Here is a 21,951-nt window from a genome sequence, read left to right as displayed (position 1 = left end):
TTCCCATTGGTTCGGAGCGTGGCACGTTCCGATTGGGCCACGTGCTGGCGATCGGAACGGCGATGTGCCTCCGCTGGCATGAAGCGGATTGGCTAGAGTGGGCAGAGCCTGGGTGGGTCTGGGACGGAATTCTGAATGGCCCCGGCGCGGAACCGGCGCTCTTGTGGGCGGATGTTTCGACCGCGGTATGAAGGCGAAACGGGGCGCTAGTTGGCAGCAGTAACCATGAGGCGGCCGCCTGCCTTGGGCCCTTGCAGGGCTTCATGGAGTGGTCGGGTGAGTGCTGCCCTGTCGCCGCTCGTCATCTTCTTTCTCCTTGTCCTGCCGCTGGGGTTGGCCACTTCCCAGGTCCGGCTCAGGCAGGCTTGTAGTATCTGCCGTGGGATCGCGGACCGATTCAAACAGGTAAGCGCTTTCGTTTTGTTCGCACGTAGTATCACGTGTATAATCAGTGTGTAGAGTCCTCGTCCTGTGGCCGCGCGTTCAAGGGGTCGCGCACAGCCCTGTGAAAAAGCCGGTGAGCATACATTTTAACATTAAAGCTGGACACCAATACTTGAATAAATGAGCGTGTTTAAATGTACACATACTGCTTTCTCAAATGCAGCACTATGTTTTTCCCTATAGGTATTTCAGATTTTTTTTTTATGAGCGGGTTGTTTAATATTTGCATACAAATTAGGTGTACTAATCTTGTGTGTGTATAACATTTTTAAGTGCGCAATCTTACATTCGTGGTTGTTTTTCTTTCTATTCAGTGTGCATCCAAAGATCTACCTTGTGTATGGCTCTTTTTCGTGTGGAGAGTAATTCTTTTGACATTTAGTGCAAGACCATGTGATTTTTCCCCAGTGCTGGAACCTGATTTTATTTCTCAGTTAATACATGTTGAGGGTTTTTTTAAAAAACAAACTGTTGTGTATGTGTATGTGTGTTCAGTGTTATGTGTGCCCTAATAAGGGTCACAAAGAGAGCTGAGGCTACTCTACCTGTGTATTTGTGTGCAAAATGCTTTCCTGGGCATTGTTAAGTATTTTTCCCAGGAAAAAAACCCCCAATACTGCTCCTTATCCCTTCTGATCTGTGTTTGACTATTGAAGCGTTCCTTGGAAAGGCCAGGAGATACTGAGGTGAGCTTGGCAATGAGAATAGGTTGAAGCTAGGGGGAGATCTCTTTAACGTGTTCATTCTGAAACACACAGGTCTCTTTAGAACATTTCTGCCTTTCAATCTATACTGTACAATGATAGAGGCAGGTTGCTTTGTTACAAACATTTATATTGTTCTTGTTATAGAACTATATCCAAGGTGACTTATGGTAAAGATAACAAAAAACAAACAAATCCACAACCACCAATTTTAGATGCAATGATAAAACTTATAAAGTTAAAAAAGTATCTTTGTAAAAATGAACTTAAAACCAACAATGGGCAGTCTTGAAAGGTTGAGAAGGTTAAAAAGATCTTTTGTGCTAGAAGTCTTGTGACAATGAATCCATGTACTGTCAATTTGCATGTAATTTTTCTTGTGTTACTCTCAACATGTGTACAGCTAACCATGTGATGGGCAGCCCAATCCAGAGGGGTAGGGGACGAAAATAGACCTGAGAGTGGTGGGGGTATATGCTGGCAAGTTTGTCCACCTCACTAGCATAAATGGCACATATGTCAACAGAAAGGATGAAGATGCTGGTGGGCGCCTCACAGCTCTGCAACACCCAGACCCAGAAGAGCCTGCAACTGTGCAGCCTCACAGGCATGGTAGAGCATGCTGGTTCAGTCCAGGGCATTCTAGGGTTCACAGGAGTGGAGCTGACTTTTAGTCGACTTCCACTGAGCTTTCACCGGGTCTGGTAAAGCAGTCCAGAATAATTCCATAACTAACAAATGGTAATATTGAAAGTTGCTGAAAGGTCCATGAAATGCTTCAAAATTAAACTCCCTGATTCTCTCCTTTAATGGTTGTTGACCTAGTTGGCTAACACTATTTCTGCTTTAGAACCTGACCTGGAACCTGAGGGAAGTAAGCCTGATAATAGATTTCGTTCAACAGAGCCTTGTCAAATTGCTGCATCTTTTGGCATTAAAAATCACAACTGATAGTGTTCTGCTGGCAGATTCTATAAGTTCATATGCAACATTGCTATTTTTAGACTCTAAATAATGCTTTATTGTATCTTCTGTCTGTACAGTTCTGGTTTCTTTTGGTTTTTACATTTGAGTTCTGGAAATACTTATGCAACAATTTTAGATGTGAAAAGTAATGTTATTAGTATCTTTATTTAGCTTTTAGTGATGTTTCAGTGATGCAATAATGCTAGTCAGCCATTTTTGAAAAATACTTCTTCTGTTCTGCAGGGTCTAACAGATACAGCCAAAAAGAACTTTGGAGGTGGTAATACAGCTTGGGAAGAAAAAACACTTTCTAAGTATGAGACCAGGTACTGTATGAGTGCATTTTCTTTCAACAAGGCAACATTCTTGGCTGCAATTTATAATATGCCTGGGACCAGATAAAGCAGTATATGTAAGTTGGGAATATTTTAATCTGCAGCAATTTTGGGGGGATTTTAATGATAAAACCTGGGAGCTTGTTATTGCTACAGCCAATAAAAGCTGAAAGGCTGTTATTCGACTGTCATTTTGTGTAATATATGGTTGATGTTTGAAGCTAAACTTGGAGAAACTGGGCTGTTCCTACTTCTTAGTTGCACTCTTTTATGCATTTCTGTATTTGGAAGAAATGGGCTAAAAATCATTTATTTATTTAGTATTGTATGCTGCCTCTTCTCATAAGGTCTTGGGTCAGGTCCCAACATTCACAAACAATTTCAGTCCAACATATTGAAATCTCAAGTATCTAAAAACAATTTAAAATCCCACATCAATTTCAATTTAAATTCCTTCAAAAATATCTTCGACGTCTGAATGAATGAAGTTTCAGGGAAAAGGGGAAGGGAAAAAAGGAACTAACAGAAAAAGGCAAGGGAAGGAAAACAAGGGGAAGGAAGGGAGGAAGAAAAGGGAAAGGAGGAGACCTGAATGGAATAACCGTAGCTTTCTCAACCATACACTTGGTGGAACAACTCTGTATTGCCCTGCAGAACTGTTTAATATCCTGCAGTGCTTGGGTCTTGTTCAGTAGAGTGTTCCACCAGCCAAAAGGCCCTGGCTCTGCTTGAGGCTAGCCAAATCTCTTTAGAGCCAAGGACCTCTGGCAATTTTTCATTCACTGAGCATAGTGATCTTCAGGGAACCACGAGGAGAGCATGTGCTGGGTTACAGACTGAAAAAAATCTTTAGATTTCACAGCTCAAATACGCCTTCTTGCATGTATGTTTCTACCTTTTTTTCTTAGTTTGTTTTACTGGTAGCTTGCTGCCGTCTCCAAATATGACAAGTTGTGCTTATTGCTCATCTGGGCTTGCCTAGTTTAGATGATTTAGAATCATAGTTTGAAGGTTGTTTTTAGCCATGATTGGAAGGAAATCCTGGTTTCCTTGCCCAGCTCAGACATCACACCATACCATTACTACAACTGAGCAAAGAGGAGAGATTAGTGATATGGATGCAAGAAATAAGTGGAATATATAAGCCCATGAGGTGCATCTAGCAGAAGAGACATCTGAATGGATCTCTGTTTCATATGCGAAGTACTGCAAGCCATTCTCCCCATGGAGGTTCTTCTGCCATCCAGTCTTGCCCCTTCCATCTGCCTGACCTTGCCAACCAAACTTATGTGAGACTCCTTTTAGAGCTGTGGCGTTTTTACGCTGGTGTGTTCTGACATCAAGGTCTGGAGTCAGGACGTTGCAAGGAATCTCCATGGAAGTGTAAAGTACTATCAAGTTGCAGCAGTGGGGTTTTCAAGCCAAGAGACATTCAGAGGCCATTTATCATTGTCCATCTCTGCAGAGCAATCCTGCACTTCCTTGGTGGTCTCCCATCCAAGTAACTAACCAGGGTCAATCTTGCTTCCCTTTCAAGAAAGGGGATAGATGGTTTACAAGAATGGAAAAGAAGAATTGGGCATTTCTTATCTCTTCTGCCCTTGTTTCTTCCCAGAGCTGTTTGTGGCCTTCAGATTCCTGTTTATTACCTGCAAGAACTTGAAAGCTCCTAGTTGTTCAAGAGCTACCAGGCACCCTTCCAACTTTTGCTTCGATATGAATGCTTATCACAAATTTAGCACACTCAAAGATTCAGTTCAGAAGAAAAGCAGTTCCTAAAAGTGCCTTTCTTTGTTCATAACTCCCCACCCACATGCATGTTGACCATTCAATTGACTGCACATGCCAGATATAAAATCCTTCTGGTTGGATTATAAGGTGAGAACTGCCTACCTTCAATCTTCTGAGAGTAACTTTATGAGCTGCTAGCCAAATCTGTCTTTTGTTGCCAGAGTGGCTGGACTGTTGCCACAAGTGAATTTATCTTAAACATACAAGTTAATCACACAAACTCTTGGAGTATTGAATATGAGGTCCCACCCCCTTTTGCCCACAAGTTCTTGACCTGTAGGTTTTCTGTCATCACTTGAGAAGAGTGAGACCTTTTTCAACCAAAGGTTGAAGAAACATTTGATTAATTTCCATATGAAAAATGCTTGAAATAACTGATCAAGTTTTATTACATCTCTGAGGCAGGGTAAAGGCCCATAGTACTTTCTGTGGAGAGCCTTTGCATCATATCTAAGCTGTCTACAGGAGGTCATAATATATTGAGTATTTGGCAGAAGGGTTATAGATCTATGAGTAAGCAATTGAGTTCAGTCACTGTGAATTATTCCTTTTGTTTGCAGTTGTATGATCTTAGAAAGGAAAGCATAAGATGCGAAGGAGAACTCTGGTGGACAGTCAAGTGCCATTGTTAGGTCTTTTTAACATACATGACCAGTCCTGTGTTTTGTTATTTGGAATGGAGTTAAGTGGGTCTGGCTTGTAGATAGCTGCAAAGATTTGCATCCTTCAAAGCAAGAATATTCCATATTTCGCAGCTACTTTACTTTTTCCCTGCAGTAGACATTATTTACAACACTTCTGTGTTGCTTTTAGAGGAGTACAATATACTGTGCTCTCCAACAGTGTCAAAGCTCAAGCTAAAAGAGTGTGACTAACCCAAGTTTACCCAGTGAGCTTTTATGGTCAAGTGGAGATCTGAACTCAAGTCTCTCTGTCTTAGGCAGTCACTCTAACCTTTAATACAATGAAGTTTTTTGTTTGCAGTATCTGTTGCTTATGTTTTCATCTTTGTAGTAGGGCATGTGGATTTGCAAATATAGTTTTTATGTAACACATTAGAACTTGAATTGCAACCTGAGTATTGTAAACATGTTACCAACAGTATTGTTCTCTTCTGTTATTATTTAGTGAAATTCGTTTAGTAGAGATAATAGAGAACCTGTGTGACAGTAGCAACTTTGAATGCAACAACATGGTTGAAGAGCATGAAGAACACATTGAAGCATGGTGGTTCAAATGGTAAGTAGAATAGCCATGGCACTTAACATTTTGTTTCTGGAAAGAAGAGGACAGTGCATTTGTAGCAGACTTTAAATGGTAGCTCTAGGTAAACTGGCAATATCATGCCTAGTTAATGGGGCTCCTTAGTTCTAATGAATGTCTTAGGGTCCTAGATGAGGCCATAGGTTGTTTTTATATTGCAGCAATAGATGTCAAGGTGTTTTGAAAACCACCTGTACAAATATGAATGGCCTTGATGTCTCTGACTCTCATGTTCTTCTCTCTGTTTTGTATATTGAGAATGAGGTGCCTCCAATTGACGAACAGCATAACTGTGGGAAGTATAAAATGCCACAGCTAATTTACCAGTCTCATGGTTTGAAAAAGTATGTGAAGCAGATGAGCCCCCACAATCAGCAAGCTAGCCTCACTTTTTTGCATGACCAACTTAAGGGTAGCAACTCTGCAGTACCTTGCAGAAGAAACTAACAAGAAGCTTGACTCTTGTGCATGGGCCCAATCCATTATTTTCTCTCAACTGTCAGTTGAATCCAGAAGTTTGCATTAATGCTGCTGCAGTGCAGGTGATGAACTTTGTCAGCATTGCTTGGTAGGATTCCGTGATAAGGTTCTTATTAATTCCAGATCAGACCTGCTTCATTTGCCACTTCAGAAGACAGTTTATCTAACTGACAGCTCCACCTGGGATCAGAAGGGCAAGTTATTCTTCCTTGTCTATCCTCACTTAGCTCTAGAAATCTCCAAAGCCAGCTTTTTTGCCTTCAGTTGCATCTGCAAAGCTTTATTTTTGTTTAAAATGTGAAACGTTATATGAACCTTGATGATGTAAATGTGTAAATCAAGTTAGAATTGAACTTGCTATTTTGAGATTTAAGGTCTGATAGGTATGGGGTTAAAAAGGCAATTCAGCTCCACGAATTAGTTATGATTTGAATAATGAGAGGATCCAACTTAAATGTTGAAATTATCCACTTCTGTTCTTCCATATATCAAATAGTGTTCCTTATAATAGTAACCCAATAATCCTTTAAAACTGCATACTTATGACTAATAGTTGTAACCCATACAATGATATTGATTGTTGAGAGCCAGCATGGTGTAGTGGTTAAGAGCAAGTGGACTCTAAACATGGAGATTTTGGTTTTGATTCCCTACTCCTCCACATGAGCGGCGGACTCTTATTTGGTGAACTGGTTTTGTTTCCATGCTCCTACACAAGCCTGTTGGGTGAGCTGCGCTTGTCACAGTGCTCTTTCAGAACTCTCTCAGCCCCACCTATCTCACAAGGTGTCTGTTGGGGGAAGAGGAAGAAAAAAGGTGTTTGTAAACTGCTTTGAGACTCCATACTCTCTTCCAAGTATACTGTATGTGGAAGTACAGAAATATGGAGAAGCTGACTGTTAGCTGTTGATAAAATATATTAAATATTCTCTTCAATATCAACACAGAATTATTTGTGAAATAGGAGAGATTTGGGTATACTTACTTTTTTATAGTTGTAGTGTTAAGCAGTTACAAATTAATTGTAATCATTTGTGAGTCACCTTATACATGTATGTGCACACAACTGGCATGCAGAATCATGTATATGATGGGTAAAAGTAATCTAACTCATCATAAGCCACCTTGAGTTCTGTGGAACAGAAAGGTAGGTAATAAATGTTTTAAATAAATAACCCCAAAATGTACAAAAGAAACCTGGGAATATATTCTGTCTCAGAACAATAGTGTTCAAATGTGTATGTGGCAGAGATACCTCTTTGCTTATACTTTTTTGTTTTGTAGTAGTTGTAGCAGTAGTAATTATTTTTACGTCACTGGGAATGATTAGTTGCTCTAGTACTTTGGGCAATTTGTGTCTTGATTTATGTACCCAACAAGATAAATTACAATTATGATTGTAAGGCATACTATTGTAATATACAACTATTTTCTTTTCCATACAATGTTCGTGTATAATTATTTGAACAACTTAACAGAAAATGAAATTAAACATCTCAGCCTGTATATTTGATACTTTTTAACAAATGTTATGAGCAAATTAAATTGTTCAGTGGTTTGGTTACCTGCTTCTTAGCAGATCAGAAACATAGTGTTCCTTTTCCTTTATGGGTCATGTATTTGGATACAGTTATCTATCTGAAGCTAACGTTATGCTGGTGAAAAAGTTATGACTGTGTACTACATCATACCTAGCTGACTGGAAATCTAGACCAGGGGTAGGGAACCTGCTGCTCTCCAGATGTTCAGGAACTACAATTCCCATCAGCCTCTGTCAGCATGGCCAATTGGCCATGCTGGTAGGGGCTGATGGGAATTGTAGTTCCTGAACATCTAGAGAGCCGCAGGTTCCCTACCCCTGATCTAGACAGTCTAAGCAGATACTTTATTTCTCTCTACTAAAGTTGATGATAAACTTGTTATAACAAAACTAACTTGTGATTGTGACTGAAAGTAACCATAAGGTACATACGAACAAAAAACTGTGTTTGCCAATTGTGTGATGCATGGCAAACAATCTGTGGGGAGGTATCCATGATGAACTATTGATTGGAAAGTTTTTTGCTTGTTACTGTTGAATAAAATACTAATTAACCAACTAATATTAGTTTGTATAGCCCACACCAGAGTGCGATGCATACTTTCGTTGGACATTTTTTACATTGCACACGTTCGTTTGAGCTGTTTGCACTGCTGATTTATGACACAAACTAGCATATTAAGCTACATTGCAGAATATAATCACAGCAGCAAATTAAAAAAAAAGAACAGGAGCTGGTTTTTATACCCCACTTTTCTCTACCTTTAATGAGTTTGAAAGCACCTTACAACATGCCTTCCCTTCCTCTCTCCAGAACATTGTGAGGCAGGTGGGACTGAGAGTTATGAGAGAACTGTGACTCGCCCAAGGCCACCCAGCAAATTTCTACACAAACAGATTATGTAGAGTCCTCCTTCCCTCAGGCACCAGTGGTGCCAATAGAAAACTGCAAGATGGCTGGCTATTCGCTGAAGTGTTAGGGATCACAGTTGTATTGCCATTCCTAAGCAATTAGGCATTTCCTAGGAGCAAGTAGATACCTATCTAGCTTTGATTTTCCGGCATTGGAAATAATAGAAAAAAGTTTCTAGGCTAGAGTTTCTTCTAGCCTAGAATTCTGTGAGCTCCTGATGATCACGTGTTCCAAATTTTAAAATGTTTCTGCTATTTTCTGTGGGCACATCAGTCAGAGTATCTTTCTGCAACTTTGTCTTCTGTATCTACTGTGGCCACATTTGTTTAGAGGACAGGACTTAAGCAAGAATTGCTATTCTAGTTAACTTAAGTATGACTTTTTAGCTCATCTCTGTCAAAGACTTAAAGCTTCCTTAAGGGTGATGGTTTGGTCAAAGGCAAAACCTCAAAAGCTGGAAGTGTGAATCCTCACAACCCCAGGGTAACACTTCTACCAGTCTCTTAGCCACCTCATCAGTTAAACACAGAGGGACTAAGTTTCTAGTCCTCCTGGGTCTAAGATCAAATAGTCATCCCTGCAAGGAAGGATGCTTACTTACAAGGTGAGTTCCAGAAAATAGTTATTCTGGTATCTGTAGCCAATATAGATTAAAGTAATGGATTCAGATTGAAGGCCAAAAACCCAAGAACACCACATTTGAAGTGATTTAGTAAAAAAAGTGCAGGAATATACATTGTGTAAGCAGTGAACAGTGAGGATAAAAAAATAAAGTTAAGTATGCAACCTAAGAATATTTGCAAGCATTGATTCTGAATTTAGATGTTACCTAACAAGACTGACTGTAGCAGAGTTTCAAAGTCCAAGATGGGCTCTGGCCAGCATGGCCCACCCAGAATCAAGAAGTGTCCCAACATGGGGTGTAGTCCAGAAAAAGGGCTACAGTACAATGAAAGATTTTTCCTTTATGCATGATTCTAGTTGACCAAACAAATGTATGGCCAATGATGTAACTTTACCAATGAGGTATATTTCTATCGAGGTGGGTTGCTTTAATGGGAATGTTTACAGCTTTAAAGGGCTTAATCAAGCAAGTACCTTCCACACACGTGGATCCTTGCACTAGCAAGATTGAATGTGTAGGCAAAATGTGGATTCTTTGAGTTTGAAATTCCTATGCCTAATGGTCTATCTGGCACTTACGTCACCTCCCATTTTCCTTATTTCACTCTTTGACTCTACAGTCAGCTTATCTCACTCTACAGTGGATTCACAAAAGGAGAAGCTTCCATGATTTTGACCAGACCTCAGCCTGAACCGATATTTCTGAATAAATTAGAGCTGGGCGAGCTAATCTCTTCCTGTACTATGTGTGGTGCTTTGCTGAATTGATCCATCAGTTCCATTACTGAATTGATCCATCAGTTAGAATACTTGCCACATTTCTGGACATCCATAGGACAAAAGACCCTCATAGAGGCTTAGACTAGTTTGACCAAAAATTCCCTCATGCTGGGACTATTCAGTCCTCTACTCTGGGGGGAGGACGTCCCCAGGCCCTTGTATCAACAGTTGCAATTTTTTGCTGAAATAACTAAACAGTGTGATTGACTGTTTGATGTATATAAATAGGAATAGTCCAGTCAATCCAAATAAGACAAATAGTCCAGTGCAGAAGATTAACTGTTCAGTTTAAAAACTAAAGAGCAGCTGGATGGAGCTGTTTATTTTTTGCCAACTTGCTACTTAATTGGCCACAGGTAACTTACATCTTGCTCCCAGGTACTTACTGAATAGATGCTGAGTAATTTGGTCTATTTAGTTTAACCACAACTTAACAAAAAAATTTCCATGCATAGCTGGAAACATTCCTATCTCAGCTGTACTTTCTGAATCTTCAGTTCTTTAGCCAAATTCTGATTTGGTTATGGGATGAGTGTTCTTGGCCCTTAATTCTGTGGTTCTTGGATGACAGTGCTTCATCATGAAACAATAAGTTATTAAATAAGTCGGGGCAGATTTTGCAATCCGTGGGTCCTTGCAGTAACAAAAATCAAATTAGCAGTAATTTGTCCTGTTTATAAAATAATCTGCTGTCATGTAGGAACTGCTTCTTGTCAGTCTTGTTTCCAAACCATTGTAATACTAGGCTTACCAGTTACTAAGAAAGCAAATGTTCCATAAACCAACAGCATCGCCACCCCAAAACAAAGAATTATTTTGAGGTGAATTAATCATCGTGAGAAGAGTCTAGGAAACATCACCTTTGCATCTATAGAGAGCACCATTTGCCTTCCCCGTTGATGTGGAAGCTCCCAACATTTTGTGACTGGTCCCATCTTGTGCAGCTCTTTACCCATTTTCTCCTTGAAATCCAACATCATGCCTCTTCTCTCTCTCTTTTTTTTAAAGGAATATGGAGTCCATTTCAAATAAATTCCGTTTTGAATAAGTTGTGTATTATATTGTATGTATTGTGAATAGATGTATTTGTAAATAGCCTTTGAGTCAATATATTTAGTAATTGCCAGCCAGTGTACTACGCATTTTCTTGTATGCCATATTCTAGTATGTAGTACACATACCTGTTGTATTGGTTTATACAGAAGAGTCATAAGCCAGTGCTGGGAATGTGCAGTGTCAGTACAGGTGTATGTTCAGATTTATCACACACCTTTATAAAGAGTGTGAGACTTATTTGTCATAGGCAGAAGCGAGCCTTTGTGGTCTAGAACCTTTGATACAAAATTGTACTTTTTTCCCCTTGAGCAAAGCAAGGTTACTGTTGTAGATACATAGAACTAGAAATACAGGAATCTCATGCTTGCTTAAAAATAAATGTCATTGTCTTTACAGGAGAAAGACAAACTCTGATTTGTTTAAGTGGCTTTGCATAGAAAAGATTGAAGTTTGCTGCCCTGCTGGGACCTATGGATCTGATTGTCTTGGTAATGAAGAAATAATAATAAAGCATTATTATGCAGAGCTGTTCTAATTTTGTTTCTTTAGCGCTGTTTACATTAAAGATAAAATCTTAGATGAGGATGTGGTAGGCAGAGAAGAAGGCTGGTATGGTGTTGGTCAGCTGGAGTAGCTGCCTGAAAAATAAAATGTGCAACTCCAGCATTGTCCTCTGTCAGCTAAGCAATCATAGGATAATAATGTGTTGAGTTACTCTTATGTGTTGAGTTACTCTTCAGTCATATTAATACTGTTCCTGAGACTCGTTGGTTTAGTAGCAGTAAAAATAACCAAAGAGTTTTGTGGCACCCTGAAGACTAACACAATATATTTGGTAGTCTTTGGAGTGCCAGAATGTTTTTTGTTGTGATATGACTCAATGAGTGTCATCAATGAAAAATGAACTCCAGTGAACGCTGCTGCAAAGCAAGCGAGCTGTCATAACTTCCTAAAAGGGTGAGATATAGGTTATTTGTGTGGGAATTATGGCTTTTAGGCACTTTTGGTGTTGGCAGTGGTTGAGGACACAATAGGTTCAAAAGAATTTGTTATATTGTAGTTGACTAAACGTGAAATTAAATTTATGAACAACAAGCTTAACTGTAGTAAGCAAAATGTTAGAAAGACTTGTAGTTGGTTTTGTGCTAAAATATTAAAACCCTACTCTGTGTCATTTAAGCTTGCATTGGTGGGTCAGACAGGCCTTGCCATGGAAATGGCCATTGTGATGGAGATGGCACTCGAGGTGGTGATGGGTCATGCAGCTGTAACAAGGAATACAAGGGAGAGTTTTGCTTGGACTGCTCCAACGGCTACTACAACTCACACAAAAACGACACACATTCTGTTTGTACAGGTACATTTATATACTTAAGGGACATTGGTTATGTTTTTGTAACTATGTAGTTCTCAAAATTGAAGGATTTCTATTTGAGTTCACATTCAGAACTTTGTCGGCAAGAAGTTAAATTAGTTTTGTTCCACTGAAGCCATTGGAATTATTGGCAGAAAGTGCAAGCCCCCTCCTCCCATTTATGCATGCTGTTAATTGTAGCCCGAATATAGCATTTTTAAGGAAGTCAGTAACCTGGTAGCCTTTTATATTGTTTCTTGCTGTCTTGATAGTGTACTTTATAGTGCTACACTTTCAAGTTTACTTGAAAATGCTAATCACGTGTGTTAATTGAATAGAACTAATTTATTTTCACTAGGATCTTTCTTAACTTATCCTAAAATCAGTTTAATTATATCAACTAAATGCATATGTAGTTTAAAATAAATGCTCTGTTGATTGGATCCATTCCACAAGTAAATGCTCTTTCCTCCAGTTTAAAGAAAGAACCTCTGCTAAGAGAACGGATTCACTGGCTCCCACTCCATAGATCTCAACCTGAGCATTCTCTTGGAAAATAGATTATTGATTGCTGAAATATAATTAAGATCTTAATGTTGATGTGGATTTTATCCATAGAAGTATCAAATATATGTTTAAAATGTCCTTATGAAACTACTTTGTCTTCCATATGTATACTGTCAGACTTTGAGCAATACCAGAGTTAATAACAAAGCAGATGACTGGCTTACAATATTAAGCATAGGCAATAGAAGATAGAAAAACCAATTAAATGTTAGGAAAAATATGCAGAAAGACAGTGAACATATCTTCAGTTTACGTAACAAAATGTTTCAAATTGTACTGTTTTCCATTCCATGTCCTGAGTTCCATAGTTGTTTTGCAACCTCAGGATGCTACATAGAATCTGAAATCCACAAATAACATTTTCCCCCAAAAGACAACTGTGTATTGAAAACAGATACAGGTGCACATCAAAATGGCGACTGAACTAGATGGACATGCCTTTTGCTGGGTTTAGGATTACACTTGACTAATTCCTCACTGGCAAACTACTGGTGTTGTAATGTGGGAATTAGGTGCATGTCACAAGAAATTCTTTGAAATGTGACCTGCAGAGATGACAGCTGTGTGTGGTGTATTGATATGTGCATGTGTGGGTGTAAAAACTAACGTATGGGGGAATTAAGAGAGATTGCATTCATGAGTTATAAGCCAGATATCAATATATAAAGTATATGCGTATGTAAATCATGCCTACAAGTTATTTTTGTAAGTCATACGTAAAGCAGGCAAAATCGTAAGTTCTGTGTGATGTAGTATTATGTTCTTAGTATCTAAAAGGTTGTTCTCTCTGCATAGCTTGTCATGATTCATGTAAAACTTGCACGGGTGCAACAAATACAGACTGCCAGGAGTGTAAAGAAGGTTGGACCAAAAATGAAGATGCATGTGTGGGTGAGTAAGGCTTCTGGATATAAAACTGATCTACAACATTGGGCTCAATTTAGAAATGGACATCTGAAAGAATAAAGGCAACACCACCACTATGAAAACTCCTGTATGAAAACACAACTGAAAAATATGTTTAACTGCATGAATCCAGCTGGGGGATTGCAGGAGAATGTTCTGATCAAGTATGGTGTTGGGATCCAATCAGCTTTAGCTCTGCATTTTAGCTGTTCAGGCAGTCAAAAAAAATCAACTGCCAATAATCTAGTGTTATTATCCCTCATCCCTTAAATATTTTTATTTATTTAGGTGCTTACACCTTGTTTTTCTCTCCAGTAAGGACTCAAAGCAGCTTATAGTGTTGTTTTTTCCTTTATAGTGGAAGCTTGGCTGAGAGAGTATAACTGGCCAAGGCTACTCAGCAAGCTGCTGTGGCAGAGTGGGGGTTTGAATCTGCGTCTTCCAGATCCTAGGCTGACATGCTATACCCTAATGCAGGGGTGTCAAACTCATTTGTTAATGAGGGCCAGATATGACAGAAATGTGACTTGGTAGGGCCAAACCCATGGAGGAGGGGGTGGCAGCCTTGGTTGTTGAGCCCACAGCAGCTCACCAGCCCAAATCAGTACTGGAGGGAAGTGGTTACCTCACCAACCCAGAGCAGCAGTGGGAGTAGATGATTGGCACTGAGGGTGGGGGGGCTGCCTCAGCTGGCGAGCCGCAGCAGGCTTGTCAGACCAGATTGGCACTCAAGGTTGGCTACCTCAGCTGACAAGCTATGAGGGAGGTGGTTGGCACTGGAGGAGATGGCTTCTTCAGCTAGTAAACCCACAGCACCCTTGCCAGCCCATATTAGCATTGGGGAGGTGGCTACCTTCACTGGAAACCCAAAGCAGGCTCGCCAGCCCACATCATCACTTGGGGGTGGGTGGGTGATTACTTCAGCGGTGAGCCCACAGCAACCTTCCTAATTCAGATTGAGGTTGGGGAGAGTGGCTCACCACTCAGTAGTGGAGGGGTGTCTGCCTGGAGTGGCGAGCCTGCTGCCGGCTTGCCAGGCCAGACAGTGGGTGGGGTGGTTGCCTCAGGTGGCTCGTGGGCCTGATAATCCCTCTCAAGTGCTGGATCTGCCCCTGGGCCACATGTTTGATACCCCTGCCCTAATGCAACGCTTTTTGAAGGTAGATGTACTGTTTTTTTGGCCTTGTCCCCAACCCTCTGCTGTGTCTAAATATGTTGGCATGCCAGCAAGGAAGGGCAGGAAGATGAAGACCTTAGATGGACAGATGCATTGGAAACAAGCTGAGTCCAAGCAAGTATCTGCACCACTACTGGAACTCTCCCTCAGCCAAAGGTCTGCCAAGCAAATCGACCTGGTGTTCAGCACAAATGTTGGATGTTTTCTGTTCATCTGCCAAGTCTGACTTTTTTCTTTTGTTCTGCATTTTTTTTCAGATGTGGATGAATGTGCTGTAGAAGACTCCCCTTGCAGCAGTAACCAATACTGTTTAAACACAGATGGCTCCTTCTCTTGCAAAGGTTTCCTTTCAGTGTATACTTAACCCTAAGTAGTAAAACATTTAGTTTTGTATTGGATAAACAAAGATTGCTTATGTGTTTCTTCTAGTATAGAGTTTTGGATGTTTGAGAATAAGAACAGAAGGAGAACAGCATTTTAATGGAATTGGAACTGAAGTTCAACAAGGTGGAAGTAGTGGAGAGAAGTCAGGGCAAGCAAGCTGGCTCTGGGCTGTCAGCCAAAGGTATAAGTAGTAAAGTGGGTTAGATAATTCCAAGTAATGGAAATGGGGAAGGAGATAGGGTTAGGGATAAAAGAGAAAGAATAACTGGGAAAAGATTCTGTTGAGTGAGAGGGTCTTTTAAAAAATTCTAAGTGGTCACAATGGCTAGAAGATCGAAGTTGATGGGTAGAAGGAGACATTGAAGGTGTTGTCATTATGAGAACTGTAGGAAAAACAGGAATAGAAACTGACTGTGATCCTAACACAAGGATCAGTGAAAGGAAAGGGCAGTTCAAATGGTAGGGATGGAGTGGGGTGAAATGGCAGACTGAGTTAAGAAAATGAAGAGTGGAGAACGAAAAGAGGAGTCTAAAATGACGCTTTTGTTGTGGCATCTTTTCTGTGTTCTGTAGTATCATGGAATGGTCTGAACTGTTTTGTTTGTTTATTTTCAAATCCCCTGTTCATAGGCCAAGGTCTTGAACAATTAAACCATAAAACTTAAATAAGATCCATATGTAAAAACACCTCTGAAGTGTTCTTGTAGCTTATTTGTTCTGATTACTTACGGTACATTTGGCAGGTGAGTTAGTTTGCAGATATCTAGATTCAGGCTCCTTGCATCTTATTTTCTCTGTTTTAGTAACTTGTATAACTTTGCCTTGATCACAAGATTAGCCATTACTGTCTCTCTCAGCCCAGTTGCACTCTCTGTGCTAGGTTTTTGCCTTAACTATTCTGCATCCTAGTTGTGATGTGTTACTGAATTTGCATTTTTGTATTTCAGCATGTGATATTAGCTGTTCAGAGTGCACGGGAGAAGGTCCTGGCAAATGTAAAAGCTGCATAGCTGGCTATGAAATGGAAGATGAAAAATGCACAGGTCAGATTTCTTCTTTACATTGCGGTTGACACTTAAATTTGTGGGGAGTTCTGTTGGCCCTGATTCTTAGGCCCTTGTCATCAACTTACAATAAAATGCCATATTTCTGAACCTGTCTTCTGGCTGCTTTGTGGTAGCACTCAACGGTGAGCTAAATGTGTGGCAAAAGCAGTTACACGACCCTGCACTTTATGCAGGAGCCCTAATTTGATTAAATTAATCACAAAAAAGCAAACAAACATAAAAACAAACAAACAAGAGCATTTGCTCACAGAAACCAACATTTACATTTTAATCCAAGGCCATAGTTTCAGGAAAAACATAATACTTTCTACAGTTGAATTTGTACATTAGCTTGCTTTCTTCTGTCCAGTACAGGCTTTTAAGACAATGAGGATAACTCTACCTGTATTCTTCCACTTCACTAAGCAAAGTTGGAAATTATTCCTCTGGCCTAAAGAGCATCCCTTCACCTTATGTGGCTCTCCCCTTGAAAGAAGAGCCAGTTAAGTTGAAGGGAGGGTCTTTGGAGAGTGGGATTCATCCCACTGATATTTAAAAACATCCTGCAGTTCAGGGGAAATTGAGTATGAAATCTGAACATTTGTGTTTTTGCAAGAACTGAGCACAGCAGTAAGAATTCAAATATATGCATTTCTTAAATTTTTAGAATTTAATTATTGGTTTCTTTTCGTGATGTGAGTATGAGGTAAGACAAAGAACTGCCCTTTTAGAGTCTTGGATTTGGAAAGAACGAGGATGAGCATTTGTGAGCTGGAGGACTTTGCGTTTCAAGTTCCTCCAACTCTCAGTGGCAGCATAACTAGTAGTAAGCACATAATAGCCATAACTTGCATTCTTCATAATTCTGGGTATATTATAATTGTTGAAGACCTAGAAATACTGACAGTCATAGACTTAAACAAGAAGCATGGGAACAAAGGGGCAAATTAGTCAAGGATTCTTTTACATTGGTAATAATACAGTTGTTCATTTTAGGGGGAAAAGTCTCTAAATCAGGGATCTCCAACATATTGTGGCAACCATTTTATAGTTGCACCTGACATTCTGTCAAAATTCAGAACACACAATTAAAGAAATTGAGCACCCCTGCTCAATTGGTCATCAGTTTGTCCAATTATTGTTTTTAAAGTGAGCTGCAGAACTTGAATGGTCTTCTTGTTTAAACATAATAAACAAGTGGACCCCCCCCCCCCCCCCCGGTTCTATGGCCGTTTTGTGGAAATAGTAAATCTTCTTCCTTAGCTTTGATTATAGCTTCTTGCCCACAATTTTCCTGGGATCACAGTGTAATAAATACAATTCATGTTCAATAGGAACATTCTTACAAAGTGTGTCCCATCAGTGCATGGCTGAATCAAACTGCGTGCTGTTCTATTGCAGGAGGACTTGGGGCTTGTCCACTTGGACTACTTGCACATTCTGTGTTTGGATATTCAGTTTGGATTATGGGTTTTAAAGGGATATTTCCATCCCCATAAACTTTGAGTTTATATTGCATGTCTGTTGATTTACTGCATGTATATTAAACGTGCACTGCATTTTTCATTGTCATCTAAGCCTATTTGGAGCATTAACCTATGGTATAGTTTATAATTCATTTTGGGGTCTGATTTAACAGCATTGTACTTGTTAATCAAGACACTAAACATTTCTTTTTTGAAAATATTACTGAAGTCTTAATACAGTTTACATTATTGGATCATATGACTTTTATTTACTCTTGCAGATGTGAATGAATGTACTCTATCTGAAAAAGTGTGTGTGAGAGAAAATGAAGACTGTGTAAATACTTTGGGTAGCTTCAAATGTGTCTGCGCAGAGGGCTTTGAAGACAAGGATGGTGTCTGTTCTCAAATTATAAAAACAGGTGAGTATACTTACAGATCCCTGGGATAGGGAAATGCAGAAAATCTAATCTAATTTCATGCCAAAACTGCTAGGTCCTGCAAAGACTGTGTTGATGCAATCGATCCATTCCACCGATGAAACCACCTTTGCAGACACAGGCCCCAACCCACAGTGTTCCTTGTGCCAGATACCTTTGTTTTTCTGCCTTCTGATTCTTATCATATCTATATAGGTAACCATGGGACCCAAAGATTTTTTCCAAGCATTTTAGCTTGGGGTTTCCTTTGAATTTAAAAGCCAGGGGGAAATTATCCTGAGTGTTTAAAATTTGGTTCCAGTAGACATGAGTGAACTGTAGTCCAGCCATGGTTGTGTCTTTCTTGCAGAGGATCTGCAGCTATTTAGGATTCTTGCAAAGAATGCTGAACTAGGTAAAACTTGGCTGAATCCAGCAAACAAATTCTTATGCTATCAGACTACATAACACTGAATAAATGATGGCAGATTAATTACTCCTTTTTTGCATGTACACTTCGAAAGCTTCAAGCACATTGACGGTCAGTGAGGGTTCTAATGTTTGAAAGGGGAAAGAGCACACTGGACTTTAGTCAGCATGTCGCAGCTGGAAGACATCTGATCAGAGTCATTGATACTGTGTTCAGAACAAATATGTTCAGTGTAATGATGAATCCAGTATACATTCCTAGGAGAACCACACTCCTGGTATCTTTTGGATTTCTCATAGTAAAGGAAATATGGTCTTAGTGTTAAAGTATTACTTATTTACCATGTTTCTGTACCACTTTTTCCTGTCACTCAAAACAATTATATATATAAAAATCTATCAGTGCGTTTCTCTGCTGACAGGTAATCTCCAAAACTACTGGACCGATTGCTTTGAAATTTTCACACAACGTCGCATTCGCGTACGGCTAGGTTTCCATACTGTTTCCACACCTCCTGTTGTGTACATGTCACAACTGTGCCCGTTATTGTGTACATGCCACACCTGTGACAGTTGGAACCACAGTTCTGTTCCGCAACAGCGCCATCTGCTGGCTATCAAAGCAACACCCTCTGATACAAGGGGAACAACCATGCCTTTCCTTTGGAAAACCACTGCCTATCTGAGTGAAAGGGATGGGCGGGCTATCTGCACATGGCCCACCTACCACCAGTAGTGCGGAGGAAGGGGAAGGTGAGGAGGGTCCAGGGGTTTGGCTGGACCTTCAACGATCTGAAATTTGAACAACGAGCTCATGGCGCCTCCCAGCTTGTTTTAAGCTAGATAATTTGCCTGCCGGGCAAGTGAAGGGGACAGGGTCAGCCACCTGCACATGGCCCACCCACCCTATCAGAGGAAGGGGAACGTTAGGGGGGGGACGGGACGGGTTGCCACGGGCGACAGGAGAGCAACCATTGTTCACACTACGTTCGAACCGTCATTTCTTTCTTTTCCACTTCACCAGATTCAGCCACAGCAATGCGTGGCCGGGCCCGCTAGTTTACAATAAAATTTAATCCCCACCCCCTTCCAATAAAAGTTAATGTTGCTGACAGAATGTATTTGCTTTCCTCTCGGAATAAGGTCTTTCATGTCCCGATGGCTAGGATCCAAAATGCCGTATCTGAAATTTTATGAATGAGTTGTGGAGCCCTCCAGAATATTCCTTTCCGGACAGCCTCTGGAAAGGGAAATTGCCCCCATACAAACTGTATGCATCCACAGTTTTTTGGGGAACTGAGGGGCCCCAGCGGTCTCCTATCCCGAAGAGATCCAAGGAGTCCTCCTCTCCTTTCCTCAAGACAGGAGTGGGGTAGAACCTTTAAGATAATACCTGCAGACCAGCCAACTATACCGTTCCACATAAAGACCTAAGAAAAATTGTAACTTCATCCGCCATTTCCTCCTCCCCCCCCCCCCATGCTCCACGCCTCCCACTCGTCATCAAGTTCAGGGTATAATGATGATGTGCCCTTCAAAGGCCTTCCAGCTGACAGTCATCTGAGAAGCAGTCCTGAGCCAGGTGAGGGAAAACGAGGGTATGAGCCATAACTGCATCACGTGGACCTTTAAACTTTAAAATGTCTTGCATCGCCCATACTCTAAGTGACGATAGTAATATGAACAATATTAACATGTATTTTTTAACTGAATTACATTGCTTTTGACAGACAAGGCAGTGTCAGAGAACACATCTTCACCTACTACCCATGAGGACTTGTGATCTACGTTCCACAACAAGAGACATTGGTATCCCGACCTTAAATTATCCTGAGCTTAAATTATCGGAATGAGCATCTTTTGCATTGTGTATGTGGTATTAAATAAGTGCTGGTCTCCAGGATGATTCTTGTTGGGTAATGGATAAGTTGCCCTTAGAACTGCATTTCTTCAATAAATAAAAATGACTGTCCTTTTTATTATTAATCGTAAGGTCATTAAATTATCTTAGAGGCAGTAGAAGGTAAATAAACGGCAGCACAGTTGACTACTTTGAATTCACTGTAGGACTAATAGCTCTTTTGTGGCGAAATCTGGTAAAAAAATTTTTTGGCAAACTTCAGTCACTTTCGGCACTTGGACTTTTTTTATGACCACAACATGCCTTTTCAAGACTGTTAATAGGGAGTGTTTGTTTTGTGGAAGATACTCCTTGTACGTGAAAACAATCTATTTGGGCATTCAATAAATATTATTTTGGCTGTTATATGCTTTGTGCATAGCATTTCCCTTTATTGATGGTATGTGATCAGCCATTTTAATTCACAGATCACTTTAAACTTCATTATCACAAACCTGATTCTATCGAATCATCAGTTCCATGTACTTGAATGGATATTTTGAAGCACAATGCATTACCTACATGAAGGTCTGTGGCTCATATGTAGAGTTTTATAGTTTGTGTGGATAGGGGCCTCATGAATTGTAGAGTTTAAGAATTAGCATGAGCACAATTTTGTTAGAATAAGCATAGCAAAGGGGGCACTTTTTTAAATGAGATTTTTTTTAGGAACTAATTTTACAGGGGCACAGAGCAACATTCCAAAAGACACGGTGTGATGCATTAGTCTAAAAGTTCTGTTATATGTGGTCTACTGTTGAACGAGTCTGTAGCTCCGTCAGTCAATCTGTAAGTGGGATGTGAAGTGTGGATAAAACATTCTACCAAGCCTCCAAATATCTGAACTGTCCTCCAAGAAGGCTTCTGTGGTATACTTTCACACAGTTTGATAGGATGTATGTAAAGAACACTGGTTAAAATTGTTCATGCTCACTTTTGATAGCAATCTATCAGTGATCTGTTGATAGTGAATGGTTTTCATTATGCTAGTTATGATATCATTGTGTTGGATTTGAAAGCAAACCAGTTTCCTTCACTGTGGACATGTGTTCTGCTGTCTGAGATCTTTGAACTCTTGGGAGTCCTTGAGTCAGAGGGAAGGGCTATGGCTCAGTAATAGGACATCTACTTTGCCTGCCGAAGGTCTGATGTAGAATCCCCAGAATCCAGTTCAAAGAACTGGGTAGTAGACCTCTGTCAGAAGCCACTGCCAGTGAGAACAGACAACACTTAATGTTGATGAACTAGTTGTCTAATTTAGTATAGGGCAGTGTGACAAACCTTTCCTTTTCCTACTGAGGGGACACACAGCCTCCAGGTATTGTGCCAGCAGTGAGTGTATAGGTTTTGGGTTTGCTGCAGCGAGGTAAGTTTTGTGGTGCAGAAGGAGATTGTTGAGATCACTGA

At 40.2% G+C, this 21,951-nt stretch overlaps 1 protein-coding gene across 1 annotated transcript; it reads left to right on the top strand.

Annotated features, from left to right (window-relative positions):
- The first annotated feature begins 66 nt into the window (after positions 1–66).
- Positions 67–20,910, top strand: CRELD2 (cysteine rich with EGF like domains 2). The gene is made up of 10 exons (XM_048499675.1): positions 67–405; positions 2,358–2,440; positions 5,369–5,479; positions 11,293–11,384; positions 12,077–12,253; positions 13,613–13,708; positions 15,158–15,241; positions 16,232–16,327; positions 18,078–18,218; positions 20,375–20,910. The coding sequence occupies exons 1-10, from the start codon at positions 226–228 to the stop codon at positions 20,425–20,427; spliced, it is 1,113 nt and encodes a 370-aa protein (XP_048355632.1). The 5' UTR covers positions 67–225; the 3' UTR covers positions 20,428–20,910.
- Positions 20,911–21,951: the final 1,041 nt, after the last annotated feature.

This window comes from Sphaerodactylus townsendi, linkage group LG06 (genome assembly GCF_021028975.2).
Source record: "Sphaerodactylus townsendi isolate TG3544 linkage group LG06, MPM_Stown_v2.3, whole genome shotgun sequence".
In the NCBI taxonomy this organism is placed as follows: Eukaryota; Metazoa; Chordata; class Lepidosauria; order Squamata; family Sphaerodactylidae; genus Sphaerodactylus; species Sphaerodactylus townsendi.
Note: the sequence above shows the minus strand (reverse complement) of the source record. Positions and strands in the feature narration are given on the sequence as shown.

Coding starts and splice junctions, on each gene's coding strand:
- CRELD2 (XM_048499675.1), top strand. CDS start 226: ATGAGGCGGCCGCCTGCCTTGGGCCCTTGCAGGGCTTCATGGAGTGGT. Junction 13,709..15,157: donor AAATGAAGATGCATGTGTGG/GTGAGTAAGGCT, acceptor ATTTTTTTTCAG/ATGTGGATGAATGTGCTGTA. Junction 18,219..20,374: donor TTCTCAAATTATAAAAACAG/GTGAGTATACTT, acceptor TGCTTTTGACAG/ACAAGGCAGTGTCAGAGAAC.